This window comes from Danio rerio, chromosome 14, assembly GCF_049306965.1.
Source record: "Danio rerio strain Tuebingen ecotype United States chromosome 14, GRCz12tu, whole genome shotgun sequence".
NCBI lineage: Eukaryota > Metazoa > Chordata > Actinopteri > Cypriniformes > Danionidae > Danio > Danio rerio.
Genome location: NC_133189.1, coordinates 49,719,875 through 49,740,590, shown reverse-complemented (window position 1 = coordinate 49,740,590; position 20,716 = coordinate 49,719,875). Strand labels below are relative to the sequence as shown.

Sequence of the window (20,716 nt, the reverse complement as noted above, 5' to 3'; positions counted from 1 at the left end):
AATAAACACTGTAGTAAATACTGTAGTATTGCTGTATGTAGACAACTGTAACTTTAGTAAAACAGACTCTGACTGAATATAACATCTGGTTCTGAAGTCAGACAACATTATTCCACAGATACTTTCCCTTTAAATGTCTTTCCTTAGATTCTGTTTTCCAGGCGAGTCTCCTGTAGTCATTATTCCACTATATCCAATTACATCATATATACAATTCTTTCTTTTCCCCAACATGAACCTACTGTATTTCTCTCTTTCCGTGCATTGATTGCCTGATTGCACATTATAGTCTTCCGCATTAAAGCTTTATTTGCATCAAAGCTTTATTTTTTTTGTGTGTTAGAAACGGCCAGTGAATCTTTCTCTCCTGACCCCAGGTCTGCTGTTTTCTGTGATGCGTGTCAGTGACTGCTAAATGAGTCTCCACGCTTGTGAAGCACAGAGACACCAGCGCAGACACCAGACAGCTTTATTAACACACAGACGCAGAGCCAGCAAGCTCACACACACTCGGACACACACAGACCCGCAGAGCTGTCTCAATGGGGACTTCCCTCAGATGTAATGTACTTTATACTTTACAGGCTGTATATCCAATCCCCTACCCATACGCCAAAACTCAAACATAACAGGTAATAATTAGCATTTTTACATTTTAAAATACTTAATTATTTGTGATTTATAAGTGTGTTTTTTTTGTAAGACCAAAAATGTCCCCACTAGATCAAAATTGACTGGTATTGCTATATTTTTAGGGGTATTTAGTCCCCACAATGTAAAAAATATTAGGCGCACACACACTAACACACTGCAAAAAATGCTTTTCTTGAGTTTTTCTCCTGTTTCCAATGCAAATATCTAAATATTCTTAAATCAAGCAAGCACTAGTAAAAAATATTGTCCTGTTTTCAGAGATATTAGTTACAAATTAAGGGAGTTTTCCCCTAAAACAAGCAAACTAATCTTGTTTTTGCTTTGAAATAAGATTTAGCTAATTTTAGACAGAAAAAAAACACCTAATTTTGTAAAAATCTGTACTAATCTGTAAAAACAAGACAGTATTTTTTACTTGTCTAGAAAACGCTTCTTGATTTAAGAATTTTAAAATAATTGGACTAGAAGCAAGACAAAAACTAACAGCTCTATGTTAACGATCAAGGCGCAAAATCTAAAGCACATGGTGCAAACACATTAAGGGTGTGTCTGAATCCACTTTTGCTATTTTAAGGAAAGAAAAATACTCTTTGCGCCCCAGCGCATGGTCTAACAGAGTTATTCTCTTAATGAGTTATGTGTGTGTTTTGAGCATAACATGCATTAAACCATTCAGAGTCTCATATTCATTCTCTTTAAGAGTCAGTTGTGTCAAGCCATGGCACATTTGCTACTTACATGGGGATTTTGTAAATGGAAAAACTGAATGCTTTACCAGTGAGAAAACACTTAAACAGACCATCTGCAACATGAGGATAAAGAACGAGCCTCCTCCATTCGGCCTCTTTACTTTACTTTTACTCCTTTACTTTATTGGATAAGGAAACAGTGTTGTACGCACTGCAATGAAAACATTCATTAGCCTACATATTTAATTTAGTTTGTTAAGTGCAAAGATTTGTTTCAAAACTATTTCTAAATTCAGTTCTAATTTACAGCAAATGAATGAATGAACAATAATAATGAAGTATGGTCAAAATGGAGTTATGTGCAAACACACGTCCTGTTCTTGTGCCCCACAGGGTGATGCAGACATCTCCAAAACCCGACACGTAGACAAATCTAAACTTGTTTTTATTAAAACAAATATAAATATGCATATAATAAATACAGGATTTCTGCAGGTTTCATCAATTCAAATTGAAGACTTTTTTAAAGACCCTTTTAAGACCATTAAGAATTCAATTATAAATTTGTGCAGGGTTAAGATTTTTTCTATTGGCCTGGTATTATCATAAGAAAACATGTAATTGTTTTTTTCCCCCCAAATTTAGGACTTTAGTTTGTTCAATTTGCTGTAAAAATGTCTAACAGCTGTTGTGAATTGTATCTCTTTGCAATAAAAAAGGTTTGTGGTCCAATTAAGTATAGCTTTACTTGGACAAAGCAAAATTAAGACCTGTTTAAAATGATTTAAAACCTAAAACACAATATTTCAGTTAATTTAAGACTTTCTTAAGGCCTAAAATTAGTTTTTTGATATTTAAGACATTAAGACTTTTTAAGAGTCATCAACCACCCTGTAAATAATACTGCTAATAATAATAATAACAATATACAAATGCAAATAGTCATGATTAAACTGAAAAAGCCTCCTTAGATGAAGAAGGCATGGAGGCATTGGTTTTTATATTTATGTAGAAAATGATCATTTTTGCAACATTTTAATCCTTTAATTTTTTTAATTTGTAAAGATATTTGTGTATTGCAGCACATCCTGTGTGTATTGAACAACGTGTTAACGTTTGGACCCACATAAGCACATAACTAATGTGCTCTGCGCTGGACTTTAGACCAGTTCTCAATTGGACAGTGGCAAGATCTATTTCAGTTCTTCAAAATAGCAACACGCCAACAATTCTAGACCGGCACTCTCATGAGCCCACAAAGTGGCCCAAATGGATTTGCTATTTTAACAATGTGGTGCAAAATGTGAAAATTAGGGTTGTGCTGGTGTGAAAATAGCAACAAATCACACCAAACACATCGTGAGCCGAGTGTATGATAGGGCTTTTAGTACGAAAATTCATTTTTTTTATTTTTAAAACACACACTCCAACATTACAGTTCATAATTGTGAAAGACTATATGAGTGTATGTAAACATTACGATAATGTGGTCAATTCTTCAGGCTTGTCCTGGCGTGAAAGAGTTTACAAGCTTTTAAAAGGGAGATGAACACTCAAAGACATCTCAGATAAGCAGAAAAGCTGACAGAGGAGGACAGTTTAATGGACGGCTAAACCAACAAGCTCCTGCTGTTGACCTGCTTTTTTACGCTGTGGAGACTCGTAACAGGATCTGTTTGTTTAGTGGGTTTTTAGACAGAGTGCCAAACTGTTCACCAATCACAGGTCAGTGAACTGAACACAGCGTGACCCGACTCATCATCATCATTAAGAGACATCCACTAAATCACGAGTTTATTATGCATCCACAATGGATTCTTTTAGCATCAGAATCATAAATAAATGATTCATCATCTGGTATTTGCATCATTCTCCAAAAACTTGCTCCAGTGTATTTACCTTGGTGTTGAATCCCATTGCATTCTGGGAGGTTTTGTAGAGTTCAGGGTATTTTAGCATGTTCTCTTTCCTGCAGGAGCGCTCGAAGATGCCCAGAGTCAGAGGAGGCAAAGCTGTGAAGATCTGATAAACACACAAATAACAAAATATAAGACTAATCTGTTATGAATAAAGCAGGGATATGAAAATATAACAAGAAACAGGATTTAAGATTAACAACAGCACAAATATAACACTACAAATATAATTGGATTCTTCAGTTGAACACATAATATAGTTGCAAATAAAATGATTACACCCTCCTGTGATTTTTTCAGCCAAGTATTTTTAAACTTTTTTAAATTCAATTCATCTTTATTTCTATAGCGCTTTTACAATGTAGATTGTGCCAAAGCAGCTTAATATAGAAGTTCTGGTAAATCTAAACTGTCAGTCCAGTTTTCAGAGTTGAAGTTTAGTTCAGTGTGGTTTAATTTTCGCTGCTGAAAGTCCAAACACTGTAGAGCAAATCCATCGATGCGCAGCTCCACAAGTCCCAAAACCAAGCAAGCCAGTGGCGACAGTGACGATGAACAAAACTTCATCAATTGACTAAAGTAAAGAGAATGAAAACCTTGAGAGAAACCAGGCTCAGCTGGGCATGACCATTTCTCTCTGGCTAAACTTGCTGAGAGCTGCAGTCTAGGTGTCAGAGGCTGGAGAACGCTGGAAGTCTATCGTGGAGAAGCTGCAGATGATTTCCCCAAGTGATTTTTAAATGGAGAGATTATATTAACATATTATTACATAATATTTAAAAAAAATACTTTCTACTAACAAATTCATTTAGTCTTTGCCACGACCGTACATTACATTTTATATTATAATAATATCATATGTTTATTGTTTAATGAAACATTTCCTTGGTCTGTTAAACAAACATATTTGAGGAACAAATAAAATGTTAGAGGTGGGCTAATATGTTTTTTACCTGTATATCTATGAAGTACGTTTTTGGGCCCACTACTATGATTTGATTAACTGCATTATATTTTGCTTCCTGTATTAGTTATTCACATAATAGTATTTGTAGGGCTGGGCGATTTGGCAAAAAAATAAAAAAATCTAGGTTATTTATAAAGTTTGACCGATTCACGATTTAGATTTTTTTTTATTGTTTTACTAGTCTTCTCAAAACATTACAACAACATGACTTAAGTAACATTCTCTTTAAAAGTAACTTGAAAAACCATCTGGTTAAGGAACATTGTATTTTTAATGGCCATGTCATACAAAAATCGGTCAAGGTGTAAATAAATGTAAAACAAATTCACGAGTTAAATATCGTTGCAGAAGATTTGAATCAAAAATATTTGTGTAAATATTGCAGTTGCAGGAATACAGAGGTATTTTTTGCAAGTTTTGCTGAGCCTAGGAAAATTGGCTGTCAGCTCGGCTTTGATTGTCTTCTGATTGAATGTCAGGTTGTAAAGCTGCTGCCTTTTTCTTAAAAAGATACAGTGGAAGAAAAGGACTGAACATGGAAACTGTAAAGCCTAATTTAACCCAATGTGTGAAGTTGTGGACGTATAGCAGGAGCAAATAAAAGCACCAGATGTGTATTTAATCTATTTTTCTTTTTTCCCCCTTTTAAATACAATGATGCGCTTTGCTCCACTCTGTATTATGCTGCCTGATCAGTCTGGTTTTCAACTAGGTCCGCTAAATGACGTCATGGGGGCGGGTACTTTCATTTTCACTGCAACAGGCCCTCGCCTCTGCTCGTGTTCAAACCAAAAGATCAACGCGGTTTTTCACATGGCAGGGTTTTAAGTCCTACATGTTGAGATTGAGTTTATCGATTTGATGAGGGAATATGTCTTGACAATCCAGACGTGACTCAGACTAATGAAACAAGTAAAATCCTACATGACTTCAAGCTTTAACAGGCAGTCAAGCAGGTCGTACACCAGAAGCGCCATTTAAACTATCACACACCAAACGCACTCATTTGCATGATATTTAACATGAAACTAATCAGATGGCGCTTCTGGTGTGCTTCCTGCTTCATACAGAGAGTGAACCAAAGCGCATTAGTGTCATTATAATGTATTAAATATATATATTTAAAAAAAAAAAAAAAAACGCGATTTAATATAAAATAAAATCGTCGTCAAAACTAAAATTCGAATTAATCGAAAAAAAATCGCCCAGCCTTAAGTATTTGTAATTAAAATAAACTGCAGTAAATTAACAAAAAAAGTTCAAAAGAGAAGCACTTTCACTAATAGTTTTTCAGACTTTTAGACCTTCTTTTTAGACTTAGTTTCAACACTTGATTTTTTTATTTAAAAAATTAGGTAACACTTTATTTTGATGGTCCATTTAGTATTAATAGACTGTCTGCTTAATATCTGCTGATACTGCTCCTTCAACAGACATTTAACTGACTATAAGATGACTATATACGTCAACTTACACTAACCCCAAACTAACAGTCTACTTATAATCTAATGAGAGTTTGCATTTAGATGCAATGTAACTTATGTTCAACAGACAGACCATCAAAATAAAGTGTGACCAAATATTTTATTTATTATTATTATAAAATATTTACCAATCAAGTATTTTCACTAAACATTTGCCTACCTTTAATACAATGACATGACATCATTTGCACTAAGGGCAGCAAAGTGGCTCAGTGGTTAGCACCGTTGCCTCACAGCAAGAAGGTTGCTGGTTCGAGTCCTGGCTGGGTTATTTCTCTGTGGAGTTGGGGTGGGTTTCCTCCACAGTCCAAAGACATGCACTACAGATGAATTGGGTAAACAAAATTGGCCGTATTGTATGGATGTTTCCCAGTACTTGGTTGCTGCTGGAAGGGTATTCGCTGTGTAAAAAACATATGTTGAAATAGTTGACGGTTCATTACGTTGTGTTGAGCCCTGATAAATAGTGGACCAAGCCGAAGGAAAATAAATGAATGAATTTTGCACTGAAAAAGCAAAAAGCTTCAAATGTAGTTTTTTTGTTGTCGTACACAAACAAAAAAATTCCCTTAAAAAAGCTTAAATAATAACAAAAATTTGATATTAAATCAAAATGTAAGAAGGAAATCCCATGCTATGTACTACACAAAGACACTTTCTCCCTCTGCCTTTTTAGTCAGTGTGCTTGCTGCAGAAGCTCAAGGAGCATGTAAGTTTCTGCATTTATCATATTTGCACTCTCTCTCTCTGCATGTGCATAAATGAGTCCAAATGCACATCTGCCAGTGAGCCTGCAGCCTGTTAGCAGATCCCCTGATCTCTCATTCCTGCACTGCTCCACTGTTTCTCCACGCAGCAGCTGTTGAAAGCGAGACGGGTGGTATTATGGGTCAGCCGTGAGTGTCTCTCTGTGGTCCAGCTGCTTGACATGCTCCGCTGGGCTCCTCCATTCAGGCCTGTTGAGGAATTTCTCTGCTCTCAGATAGAGAAGAGGATCTGCTGGGCCGGGTAATGCCAATGACCCATCACACACTGCTGATTTTGCTCTTTGGTGAATCATAAATGCCAATTTCTCAAGTCGATCAGTGAGTCAGGTGATTAACTCATTTACATATGTCTGATTGTTAATGCAAAAGTGGAAAAAGTGTACTCCAGCCAGAGCACTTTTAGCTAAAGTCTGCTTAAACCGGAAACTGCAACCATTTATTAAAGTGACGCAATTCGGAGAAAAACAGATATTAAGTGAGCAAACAGGAGGTGTGGCTTGTTTTGTCCACTGCGAATTGATTGGATGTAGTAAAGCTGGCGTTTAATTCAGAGATGGAGGCATGGAGAAGTGAACTAAACCCAGATCATTTTTTTTTTTGTTAAGTGTTAAAAACATGTTCACTAAACTCTCTAGACTGTAATTGGCAAACGCCCAGTCTGACTCAAATTCAACCATAAAAATAATTACAATGGCATCTACGCCCATGTATTCTTTTAACGAAAGAACAAACAAATTAACTAAAATTAGGAAGAACGAAATGAAACTGAGCTGGTGCCAGACCGGTTGGTCTGAGTATTTCAGAAACTGCTGCTCTACTGGGATTTTCACGCACAATCATCTCTAAGGTTTACAGAGAATGGTCTAAAAAGGGAAAATATCCAGTGTGCGGCAGTTCTGTGGGCACAAATGCCTTGCTGTTGCCAGAGGTCAGAGGAGATTGGCCAGACTGGTTCCAGCTGAAAGAAAGGCAACAGCAACTCTCGTTGACAACCGAGACTCCTTACAACCGAGGTCTGAAGAAGAGCATCTCTGAGCGCACAACACATCCAACCTTGAGGCGGATGGGCTAAAGCAGCAGAAGACCACACCAGGTGCCACTCCTGTCAGCTAAGAACAGGAAACTGAGGCTACAATTCACACAGGCTCACCAAAATTGGACAATAGATGATTGGAAAAACTTTTCCTGGTCTGATGAGTCTCAATTTCTACTGTGGCATTCAGATGGTAGGGTCAGAATTTGGTGTCAACAACATGAAAGCATGGATCCATCCTGCATTGTATCAATGGTTCAGGCTGCTGCTGGTGGTGTAATGGTGTGGGGGATATTTTCTTGGCATAGTTTGGGCCCAGCCTACTTGAGTATTATTGCTGTCCATGTCCAGTAGGGTTTGGTGATGTTGACCAATTTGGCATCGTACAATGTCTAATGTGAAACATCATAATGGACGATGGCATCATCGTCGTAGGCGGCAGTGAATTAATTATAATAATTAATTAATTCATGACAAATGAATTATTTATAGCCTACCGTTTTAACTACCTGACCTGCATAGTCTTTGTTTTACCCATAATCAAATCATAAATAAATAAAGATAAGTTTACCACCTGTCAATCACTTTTTCAGCAGGACTCTGGCATGAATAGGCAAAGTGATCTGTGTCGTTATAATGGCGGTGACAAGTAGACACTTTAGTAGTAGTAGTCGTGGTTTTGGCTGTAGTAGAAGCAGTAGTAGTTGTAATATAAGTAACTTTCTGTAGTAGTAGTTGGTGTAGCACTTGTGATTTATTATTATTGTTGTCAGTTATTACTGTTGTCCTTTCTCTCTTTTTACTCTCATATTTACTATCATACATTAATAAGCATTGTTGTTACTCCCTACCTCTGACTGGTTTCTTTCTATATGTTTTATCTATATCTGTGACACTTGCTTCATTTATTGACTGTTATTGTTCCTAATGTATGTACCCTGACCTGTCCACCAAGTTACCTTTACATGCATACACACACTCTCACCCACATATTAGTACCGGACTATATTGTTGATGTTTTTGTTTTGTTTTTGTTTTGTTGCTTTGTATTTGTTATCTGTTGATGTTTTCTTGTATTTGTATGATTTTTGCATATTGTAATAAAAAAAAAATAAAATAAAATAAAATAAAAATAATGGCGGTGACAAACTTGGTTGGTAAAAAAGGTGCACAAACAACAGTATCTGAGGTTTTCAAGTAGTACAAGCGTGAAAGCAAACATTTAAAGCAGTGTACTGAAGCTGTGACACGTTACCTGATAGATTGGATAGGTATAGACAAGATGAATTAAATATCACATTTAACAACTATGATGAGACGCAATCCAGTGGTACATCCTTCATAAACTGTCCGATGTGCGCTGCTTACTGGGGACTCAGAGCTCAGATGCATGCATATGCTGCAGAGCATGACTGTGTGCGTGAGTGTGTGTGTGTGTGGTCACATGATGTGCGTTTTTAGCGGTATAGTGTGGAAGGAGATCTTTTGTGGAGAACATGAGTCTGATTCCAGCGACGCTCCAGGGACAGACGAGTCTTCGCTGAGGCCATCTTCCAGCCTCCACCACGGTGACTGAAGCTCTGTACAAGACGTTTGGCCAGCGGAGAAATTAAAATGGTCGTGCCCAACTGAGTCTGGCTCTCTCATAGTTTTTTTTCTTCACTCCTATCAGGTGAAGTTTTTTTTTCCCTCTCCGCTGTCGCCACTGGCTCGCATGGTTCAGGATTGGTAGAGCTACGCATCGATGAATTTGCTCTTCAGTGTTTGGACTCTCAGTAATGATTTCAAATCACACTGAACTGAGCTAAACTGAACTGAACTTAAACACTAAAAACTGAACCACACTGTTCCAGTTACTATGACCATTTATGTGAAGCTGCTTTGACACAATCTACATTGTAAAAGCGCTATACAAATAAAGCTGAATTGAATTGAATCTTTTCAGAAATGCTAGGAGAAACGTCAGTGTGGACTTGGGTCGTTTTCGTTCTAAAATTTCATTTTAAAACTAAGATGTATTAGTGTAAACAGGGCTGTGTGTATTTTTCGTGAGCGGGTTGCTGCTGCGACGGGGCGGAGGATATCGATGCCGGCTCAGCATTGTGATGTCTATCGGCCATCGGCGACGGATGATGGCATTGTCTATCGGCCCAACCCTAATGTCCATCCCTTTATCACCACAGTGTACCCATCTTCTGATAGCTACTTCCAGCAGGATAAAGCGCCATGTCATAAAGCGTGAATCATCTTAGACTGGTTTCTTGAACATGACAATGAGTTCACTGTACTCAAATGGCCTCCACAGTCACCAGATATCAATCCAAAAGAGCACCTTTGGGATGTGGTGGAGCGGGAGATTCGCATCATGCGCAGTGCAATTGTGTGATGCTATCAAGTCAAAATAGACCAAAATATCCGAGGAATATTTCCAGTGCCTTGTAGAATCTATGCCACGGAGGATTTAAGCAGTTCTGAAGGCAAAAGGGGGGTCCAACCCGGCACTAGAAAGGTGTACCTTATAAAGTGGCCGGTGAGTGTAGACCACAGTTTCGTATTAGAATATTCGATTCGGACATGCTATTTTCAGTCATGATCTGTAGATGAATATCTGAAATAATGTAATGGAAATACCAGCATGGATGAAGATCGTTTTCATCAACAGTATACACCAGTGTAAACGTAGCTGAAATGTGTCTGGATTCAACCTGTTCCTTTATGGTCCACCGCTGACCTGTTTAACGCAGCTCTTTGGGGCACGAGCGGCTGTTGTTGCAGCACATTCAGGACATAGTTCTGGGCACGCGGGGAATATGGACTTGACAAGCGCTCATAAATAAGAGGGAGATTTTTCAGGATGGCGCAGTAAAGGAGTCGTCTGGCTAATGAGTTTCTGTCCTGAGCGCGACAGGGGAGGCGTTTAACACATTCACTCTCACAGTATTGACGAGGGGAGAGTAAATCACACACACGTGTCAACACAAGCACGTTTATGGAAGTCTTACCACATTGTAGAGGCCGATGCACCAGCGCTCGAACAGAATCTGACCAGAGAAACCGTTCACGAATGCAAACCAGATCTGAAAGACAAAAACAAAACGCAACTGTAAATGACTTGCCGTGTGAAGGTTTATGGACTTTACTCTATTAAGAAAAAATAAATAATACACAAGTTTAAATAAACCAAGCTGTATAGAAGTGTCTTGAAAAATATCTAGTCAAATATTATTTACTGTCATCATGGCAAAGATAAAACAAATCAGTTATTTGAAATGAGTTAATAAAACTTCAGCTACCTCCCTTCCCTGTGGTCTCTTTAAAATGGGGTATGATACTAAATAGGAGTGAAAAAAGAAAAACAAAACCCGAGAAATCATGAAATAAAGAACAGCAATCAAGAATGAGAGATCAATAGAATATAATTATACAAAATAAGGCAATCATTTGAGCAAGAATAAATTGATTAAAAATTAAAGGCTTATTCATTTTTTATTTTTATAATGATACTTTGCCACAATCCTTCCAGCCACTAGGTTCATCCATTTCAGTTTAATAATGTTTAATGTGATTATGCTTTCTTGCACATATTTTAATAAACATGTTGGTTTCTTTTTACAAAAATATACCTGTTGACGATGCAACATTATTACAACCATATTGTGACATTTTATATTTTGCAAAAGTTATTTGAAAGATTAAAATTGACATTTATGCTTTATACAATATGCACAGTACATATATGAGCACACCCCTTACAAATCTCTCTTTTTTTCATTATTTCTTTCTTTAAGATGCCTCACAGCATTATTTTTTGTGTGCAAATACATTAGATTAGTCAGTACTGAGCCAAATCTGGAGCTAATCTAACAAAATAACTAACGATAATGGTCAAAAGTTAGTAGCCCAAATTTATGTGACGTAAAAATATTAAATAAAAAAGAAATATATATATATATATATATATATATATACATACATGTATATATACATACATATATATATATATATATATATATATATATATATATATATATATATATATATATATATATACATACATACATACATGTGTATATATATATATATATATATATATATATATATATATATATATATATATATATACTGTATATATATGTATATATATATGTATATATATATATATATATATATATATATATATATATATATATATACTGTACTGTATATATACTGTATATATACATATACATATATATATATATATATATATATATATATATATATATATATACACACACACATATACACACACACACACACACACACACATATATATATATATATATATATATATATATATATATATATATATATATATATATTAAATATTTAATAAAAATTATATATATATATATATATATATATATATATATATATATATATAAAAGATGAAAAATCAAGAGAAAGAAAAAAATATATATATAATTTTGTTTTGTAAAAACAAAAACAAAAATTGCAATATTCTGCATTACTTTAAATGTATTATCGTTCTATTTCTAAAGATGTTCGTTGACTAAAATATTATTTTAATAAACATACCCGTCTAATAAGTCTGTTTTGATCAAATGCACCAAATTATACCACCTGTATTTACGGAGAAATTGATAAAAATATTATTTTAAAAGGCACTGTCGCCTCACAGCAAGAAGGTCGCTGGCTCGAGTCCCTGTTGGACAAGTTGGCATTTCTGTGTGGAGTTTGCAAATTCTCCCCGTGTTGATGTGGGTTTCCTCCGAGTGCTTCAGTTTCCCCCACAGTCCAAAGACATGTGGTACAGGTGAATTGAATAAACTAAATTGGACAGTGTATAAGTGTGTGTCAATATGACAGTGTATGGGTGTTTTCCAGTAGTGGGTTGCAGCTTGAAGGGCATCCGCTGTGTAAAACATATGCCAGAATAATTGGTGGTTCATTCCACTGTGGCGACCCTTAATTAATAATGGCCTAAGCTGAAGGAAAATGAATGAATGAAAATGGGGTCTACTCCTTTATGCTGAGCACTGTATATAAAAACAACATTTTTGTGTACCTTTAATTTGATGCAGACTCCAAAATTGCACGCCTCATCTTTGACAACACACTTTTCACTTCATCCCAAAGGAAACGGCAACATATTAGGGGCGACGACAGACCATATGATAATCATTACCGCATAAACGTGTGACTAAAAGGTAAATATATCCAATCATTAATCATCTATTCCCTATGTTGTGTGCGCTAAACTCCAGCTCCTAGAGGATTTTAATTTGGGTTGATGGATGGCTGTTGTTTTGTGCTGGGCCTCTCAGTGCTCAAATGACCCAGGAGAGCGCCATCTCTCATGAAAACAGCACTGAACTGACCCCATCAGTCCTTCCCACACTCCCATTCACCGCATCGCTGCAAACACTCAGCTCCAGGAGCGTAAATAAGTCACTGTTTCATATACAGTACATATGCAGTAGGGTCTGAGATCACTGAAATGGCATTACTGAGCATTTTTAGAAGGATTCAATTAGTAATTCATAAAAAGTTTCAATATTTTGTAAACAAAAAAATCATAAGTCAATCGAAAAACAGGTGAAAGAGTTAAAAAGCCTTCTTTGACATGTACTTGACATATCAATAAAGGCTTTTTACTTTTTTACCAACTTTGAGTCGAGTGCCAGGAGTAAAAATGTTACTATTTACCCACCTGCCGGGCCAGTTGAAACAGACAGAGGGTTAGTTGTCTAAAGCCCCTTTCACACATACAGACCTTTCCGGAAAATTACCGGCAATTTTCCGGAAAGGTTGTATGTGTGAACAGGCCCTTTTTGAAAATACCGGTAAATTCGTTCTGGCTATTTTCCGGAAAGAGAAGTTGTAACATTACCGGCAATTTGCCGGAATGCTGCGCTGTGTGAATGCAGAAGGAAGATAGCCGGAAAGAGCGCGTCCACGTCTAGAACGTGCTGACGTAAGACACCTGCTTTAGCCAATCAGAGCAGTCAGACGCATTCACGTGCGCGCGGTTTATGAGAATAAAAGCCTTTGAATATTTTTCCAGACACACTTAGCTGCTAGATGTTAGTCAGATAACGTTTTTATGTTCCTTCTTAATGCTAACTGTGTAAATAATTATCAATAAAATGTTTATCATAATCCGTTGTTTGTTTACCTTCAAGCTTTGCGTGTGCCCGTGAGCGCCCATAGCGCCAGCACACACACACACACATATCATGAACATCTCGACATGCGAAAGTGTTTCTCTTTGTTTTCATTGGAGTTGTACTCAATACTGATCCATCCGAAGAGTTTGTAATGTAGTCAAATGTTTACAAACACAAGCGCAGCCGTTTAGTGGTCATTTCTGGTTAATGATGTCAGAATTGGAATTTTCCGGCATTTGGTGTGTGGATGTGTGAATGCTCTTTTCCGGAAAAATTCCGTAACGTCCTCACCTGTGTGAACAGCGCTTTTTTGAATTTACCGGTAAAGTCGTTCCGGAAATTTTCCGGATATTTACCGGTATCACTGTGTGAAAGGGGCTATAGATATATTGACCTTATTCTAAAATGCGGAAGTGCGCCTGTTTTCGCGATTGTCTTAAGCCCCTTCACACATGGCCTGTTCACACATACAACCTTTCCGGAAAATTGCCGGTAATTTTCCGGAAAGGTCTGTATGTGTGAAAGGGGCTTTAGAACTTCCGTTTCAGTCACCTATCGGAGAAATGACAAGGAATAATAAACGGCAAAAAATGGTCAAACTACTTGCTCTACAAACAAATGTTTGCATGAATATACAGACCAAGTAAAATAATATAATAAGGAAATATCGGTTTGCAACATCAAACAGAGAAACGAGCAGTATTTAATGTCTAAAAATGAATGGAAGTGAATGAGACAGGAAGTCTCGTGCCAAAAAGATTCAAATGGCAGAGCCCGCTCGTCTGCGGAGAATAAGGTCAATACACTAGATATCGCATAGGGACCCTGAGCATGCGTCAATAGCGCCGCCACATTGGTACTGTGTTCCCAGGACAAATGTCATTCAACCGCACTAGTCAAGACAGTTATTACGTGAAGATGCAGGACTTTAGCGCTGTCTACGGGTGTAGTAACGAGCAAACAAAGAAAACAAAGCACAAAGGCAGAACATTTCATAGGTAAGATTAAGTTTTTTATGTTTTTGTGTTCTGAACTTTTCTGCTAAACAGGTACGTTATTGATGATAATACAGTCACTTACTGCATTCACCATAAGGCAAAGTAGCTCCAACTCACACTAAATACTCAGCTTATGCTAGTTTTGTTGAATAAAATCAGCAAACAATGCAAAAGAAATATGACAACGAGATGCTGCGCTGCCAGAAACTTGTATTATTGTCGGCTAGTGAACGAGTCGTTCATAACGGAGATACATTCACAAACGAATCGCTCGCTCCGTCAGTATGAGAAGTGAAAGCAGGAGAGGAGCTGTGTTTCAGGACACGGATTAGATCAAATTTAACAGTGAGGGTGGATAGTACATTTCTCTACACACAAACACAAGCTTTTTGTCAGGAATGCCAGTGCGATCACTGATCCGTCAATGTAGAAAAGTGATGTAAAATTATAACTTTCGTAATTAAAAAAAAAAATTTGCATACTAACATTCAGGAAAACTCTCGATCATAGATATATGTGTATATCTCTGGCTTTGGATGGCCACAGTCCTCCACTGTACCTTGGTCCCACATTCATTTCAAAGGAGCGCTACCCTGTTCCAATATGGCGGCTCTATTGACACATTCCTTCCAATAGACAACAACAGGGTAGGCGACATCTAATGTATATATCTATGGTTAGTTGTAACAAATACTTAAAAAGGCAGATTTCACACAGTTAATTTAAATACAAATTACTTTAAATAGTAGCTAGATTTCCTCAGTACTTAGCTCAACTTATTTTTTACTCTACATTACAAAGTATGTTTATTTATTTATTTGTTTGTAAGAAAAAGTTTGGGCACCCCTGATCTAAACATTTACTTTCTTAGACTTTTTTTATTGCTACTGTAATAAAGTCTTCTTTTCATCTGAATATTACAAAATGAGATGTATAGCAGCTTGTAAATTGAAAAACGCACATATAAAAGCGATATGTAATTACCCTCAAATTAGAACTAGTGATGTGCGGATCGATACTAAAATATCGATATCTCCGATACCAGCTTTGTATGTTCTAGAATCGATTATTTTATCAAAATATCGATCTTTCAATAATTTGAAGCAAATATGTATTTTATTGGAAGTAGAAAAATACAGCGGAAAGTAACCCCAATTACACTAGTTTCTCTAAATAATGCTAACTTAGTCGGACTACTTGTTCTTCCGCCTGCAAGGTCATGTGCGTAATATGGCACTGTACAACTGCAGATCACGCTAGCTAGCCACTCAGTCCGCTGGCCTGGCACATGTTTTTCAGTCACGATGTCATTGGATATGGGTGACCGCAAGCGAAGTTAAGTGTGGAGCTACTTCACTTCCATAAAGTCAAACGATGTGTTTTGTGACAGGTGTAACAACACAGTTAGGTACTGTGGTAATACCACAAACCTAATCAAACATCTACATAGAAATCACAAGGCAGAAAGACAACGTCAAGAATAGGCGGTCAGAAGAGGAGGAAAGGACAGGTACAGGTGCTGCTATGGTGAGACAGACATCGCTTTCAGAGTCCTTAGGTGCAGCAGGCAGGCACTATGCAGGTACAGGAGGGAGAGAATGTGGCGATGTGGCTGTATTAGGGGTCTTGGGTTTTTGTGACAATGATAAAACAACGAAAAGAAGGTTTAAAACACTTTCATGAGAACCAGATTAACTTGTCACTAAATGTAGAAGTGTGAATGTTCAGGCAGGCGTTTTAAGATATACATGGTCAGATGCTGTCAATAAATATGTAAGTTGGCTTTTTTGCATCATAATTCTTCATCAGTAAACAATAAACAAGAATAACCCTTAATATGACTCGTATTTAGTATAAAGTGACACTTTTAAGTCCACTACTTGTTACTTTAATTTCCCAAACAGTCATTTTTGGACAGTATCGGAATTGGATCGCCTTCATTTTACTTGGTATCGGATCGGGTAGGAAATCAGTGGTATCGCACATAACTAATTAGAACCCTGCACCCCTGATATCGTTATGTTGTAAAGGTGAAAACTTTATTAATAGAACATTTTTGTCATCAAGATTATCACCATAAATGTTCCTATCACGAAGTTTCTGAAGGCTTGCAATGAAGCACGAAAGTCACAAGAAGCAGTTTGACAATCTTTCATAAATGTAAAAAGCAGTGAGAACATACTGCTAAACATCTCCTTTGCTGGTCTACAAATTAACACCATCAAAAAATCTAATAAAAAAAAAGCATGGAGGACTGAAATAACATGCTTACTGTATAAATGCTGAAACAATTCATCAACTCTTTCAATTAAATCAAACTTAAATGTGAAATCCAGCCAGTTTTGATTGCTTTAAATGTTATAAACTTCTGTATTTTAGACAGCAGCTACTGTGAACATGTCTATGTGTGTGTGTGTGTGTGTAGCTTGACTGTTGAGCAGACCCCAGGATTACTGTGCAGTGCCGCGGCCAGGCGGACATTTCCTCGCTTCATTTAACTCCATTATGAAAGCGTGAATTGCTACAAATTTTTGGGGTTTTGACAGAACCCCCTCCTACTGCAGGCCTCGCCAGTCCTCACACACACATACACACAAGCCCCTCTCATTCAATAGAGCAAGCCAATGCGTGAAAATGTTCCCAAAACAAATGTCTGTCACTCCTCCCCTCGGGCTGCACGCTACAGAAAGAAGAGCGAGCGACCCCCCGAACCCTCGCCCACCCGCTCCAGCTCCCATTTTCCCTTCCATCAGGTGCATTCTACCGTGATATTGTTTTTAAAAGAGATCTGCTGTTTCTGAAACCCTTTTCGCACGCAGCAACATGAATAAATTACCAACATCACATGGGCATGTTATGAAGTTTCCTGAAAAGTGACTGTGGGCGATTTAGCTTAATAAAAAAAAATATATAAATAAATAAATAAATAAAAATTAATAAATAAAAAATGTAAGACCACCATAAAGGCATTGGATAATTACTCTACTGTATATGAGCACATAGGCTGCCTGATACAGTGAGAAAAAAGTGGAGAAATAAATAAATAAAAATGATAATGTCACTGTTTACTAATAATCTCGGTCCTTTAGGCAGAAATAATTTTTACCAAGACACAAGTGCATTATTTTAAAAAAATATGACATTACATTGTGACAGACTTGAAAAAACTAAAATTATGCCGCTAATCATTTCACTATCAAAAATTAAATGGCAAAAAGTCATGACAACAAATGTTACAGAATGCTACAGAATAATAAGCCCCCCTTCTTCTTTTTTTAATATTTCCCAAATGATGTTTAACAGAGCAAGGGAATTTTCACAGCATGTCTGATAATATTTTTTCTTCTGGAGAAAGTCTTTTTTGTTTTATTTTGGCTAGAAAAAAAGAAGTTTTTAATTTTTTAAAAACTATTTTAGGGACAAAATTATTAGCCCATTTAAGCTATATATATTTTTTTTTGATTGTCTAAAGAACAAACCATCGTTATACAATTATTTGCCTATTTACCCTAACCTGCCTAGTTAATTTAGTTAAGCCTTTAAATGTCACTTTAAGCTGTATGTTGAAAAATATCTAGTAAAATATTATTTGCTGTCATCATGACAAAGATAAAATAAATCAGTGATTAGAAATGAGTTAATAAAAGTATTATGTTTAAAAATGTGCTGAAAAAAAATCTATCCATTAAACAGAAATTGGGGAAAAAATAAACAGGGGGCTGACTTCAACTGTATAAACAGAAATTGAGCTTTCATGCAGTGTGTAACAGCTCTAATTAAACTGAGACATCCAGCTGAGGTTTAAATCTGAAAGTGCTACGTGTTTAAAATTATTTATTCTTTAACGAAATAGTTGATTTAGAGTCAAATTAATGAACCGTGCTGGGTTTGGATCTTTTGCCTGAACGCATCGACACGGTACGTCACCAAATACAACGTGTCGGTTCCGGTAAAACCTAAACGTGCCTTTGCCTTCACACACTAGCGGAGCGCGGGGGATCATGAGACCGATCATGACACAAAAATGATGATCATGGACAGATGGAAATTCGGCTGCGGAGAATAAAGGGTTAAAAATCATTTTCACAACAATATCACGGTATAGACAACCGTGTGCTGTGTTTGTTCCTGTCATTTTTCTGATTTTTGACACAGTATAATGCAATTAAGCTGCAACCCGGGATTTGTCAGCCATTTGCTATTAAAGGAAGGAGTAGCATAGATTATTATGTATGGGACTTTGTCAGACTTGGACAAGGACTTAGGCCTAGTTTATGGTTTGTTAATAAAGTGAATTGTGACCTATACTAAAGTGTTACCCATCAACTTTATAATATTTCCTTCATTCCCAAAATGCATAAAATTTTAGCTATTTTCTTCCTCCCCAAAACACATCAGACTACAGTATTTCCTTCCTCCACAAAAAACATCACACTACAGTATTTTCTTCCTCCCCAAAACACATCAGACTACAGTGTTTCCTGTACATCACACTACAGTATTTCCTTCCTCCCCAAAACACATCAGACTACAGTATTTCCTTCTTCCCCAAAACACATCAGACTACAGTATTCCCTTATTGCCCAAAACACAGACTACAGTATTTCCTTCTTCCCCAAAACACATCACACTACAGTATTTCCTTCCTCCCCAAAACACATCACACTACAGTATTTCCTTTATCCCCAAAACACATCACACTACAGTATTTCCTTCCTCCCCAAAACACATCACACTACAGTATTTCCTTTATCCCCAAAACACATCACACTACAGTATTTCCTTTATCCCCAAAACACATCACACTACAGTATTTCCTTTATCCCCAAAACACAGACTACAGTATTTCCTTTATCCCCAAAACACATCAGACTACAGTATTTCCTTTATCCCCAAAACACATCACACTACAGTATTTCCTTTATCCCCAAAACACATCAGACTACAGTATTCCCTTATTGCCCAAAACACATCACACTACAGTATTTCCTTTATCCCCAAAACACATCAGACTACAGTATTTCCTTCCTCCCCAAAACACATTAGACTACAGTATTTCCTTCCTTCCCAAAACACATCACACTACAGTATTTCCTTTATCCCCAAAACACATCACACTACAGTATTTCCTTCCTCCCCAAAACACATCACACTACAGTATTTCCTTTATCCCCAAAACACATCAGACTACAGTATTTCCTTCTTTCCCAAAACACATCACACTACAGTATTTCCTTCTTTCCCAAAACACATCACACTACAGTATTTCCTTCCTCCCCAAAACACATCACACTACAGTATTTCCTTCTTTCCCAAAACACATCACACTACAGTATTTCCTTCTTTCCCAAAACACATCACACTACAGTATTTCCTTTATCCCCAAAACACATCAGACTACAGTATTTCCTTTATCCCCAAAACACATCACACTACAGTATTTCCTTTATCCCCAAAACACATCAGACTACAGTATTTCCTTCCTTCCCAAATCACATCACACTACAGTATTTCCTTATTCCCCAAAACACATCACACTACAGTATTTCCTTCCTCCCCAAAACACATCAGACTACAGTATTTCCTTTATCCCCAAAACACATCAGACTACAGTATTTCCTTTATCCCCAAAACACATCACACTACAGTATTTCCTTCCTCCCCAAAACACATCAGACTACAGTATTTCCTTTATCCCCAAAACACATCACATTACAGTATTTCCTTTATCCCCAAAAAACATCACACTACAGTATTTCCTTCCTCCCCAAAACACATCACATTACAGTATTTCCTTTATCCCCAAAACACATCACACTACAGTATTTCCTTTATCCCCAAAAAACATCACACTACAGTATTTCCTTCCTCCCCAAAACACATCAACTTTACATTATTTTCCTCTTCCCCAAAACACATCACACTACAGTATTTCCTTCTTCCCCAAAACACATCACACTACAGTATTTCCTTCCTCCCCAAAACACATCACACTACAGTATTTCCTTCCTCCCCAAAACACATCACATTACAGTATT

At 36.8% G+C, this 20,716-nt stretch overlaps 1 protein-coding gene across 7 annotated transcripts in view; it reads right to left on the bottom strand.

Annotated features, from left to right (window-relative positions):
• The window catches only part of atp8a1 (ATPase phospholipid transporting 8A1), a 332,848-nt gene that overhangs the window by 62,170 nt on the left and 249,962 nt on the right, over positions 1-20,716 (bottom strand). For all 7 annotated transcript variants that reach the window (XM_073922212.1, XM_073922214.1, XM_073922215.1 and 4 more), the window contains 2 exons: positions 10,513-10,587; positions 3,243-3,365 (listed from right to left, as the gene is read on the bottom strand). In XM_073922212.1, coding sequence (XP_073778313.1) covers positions 3,243-3,365; positions 10,513-10,587 — 198 coding nt within the window. The remainder of the gene's footprint in view (positions 1-3,242; positions 3,366-10,512; positions 10,588-20,716) is intronic.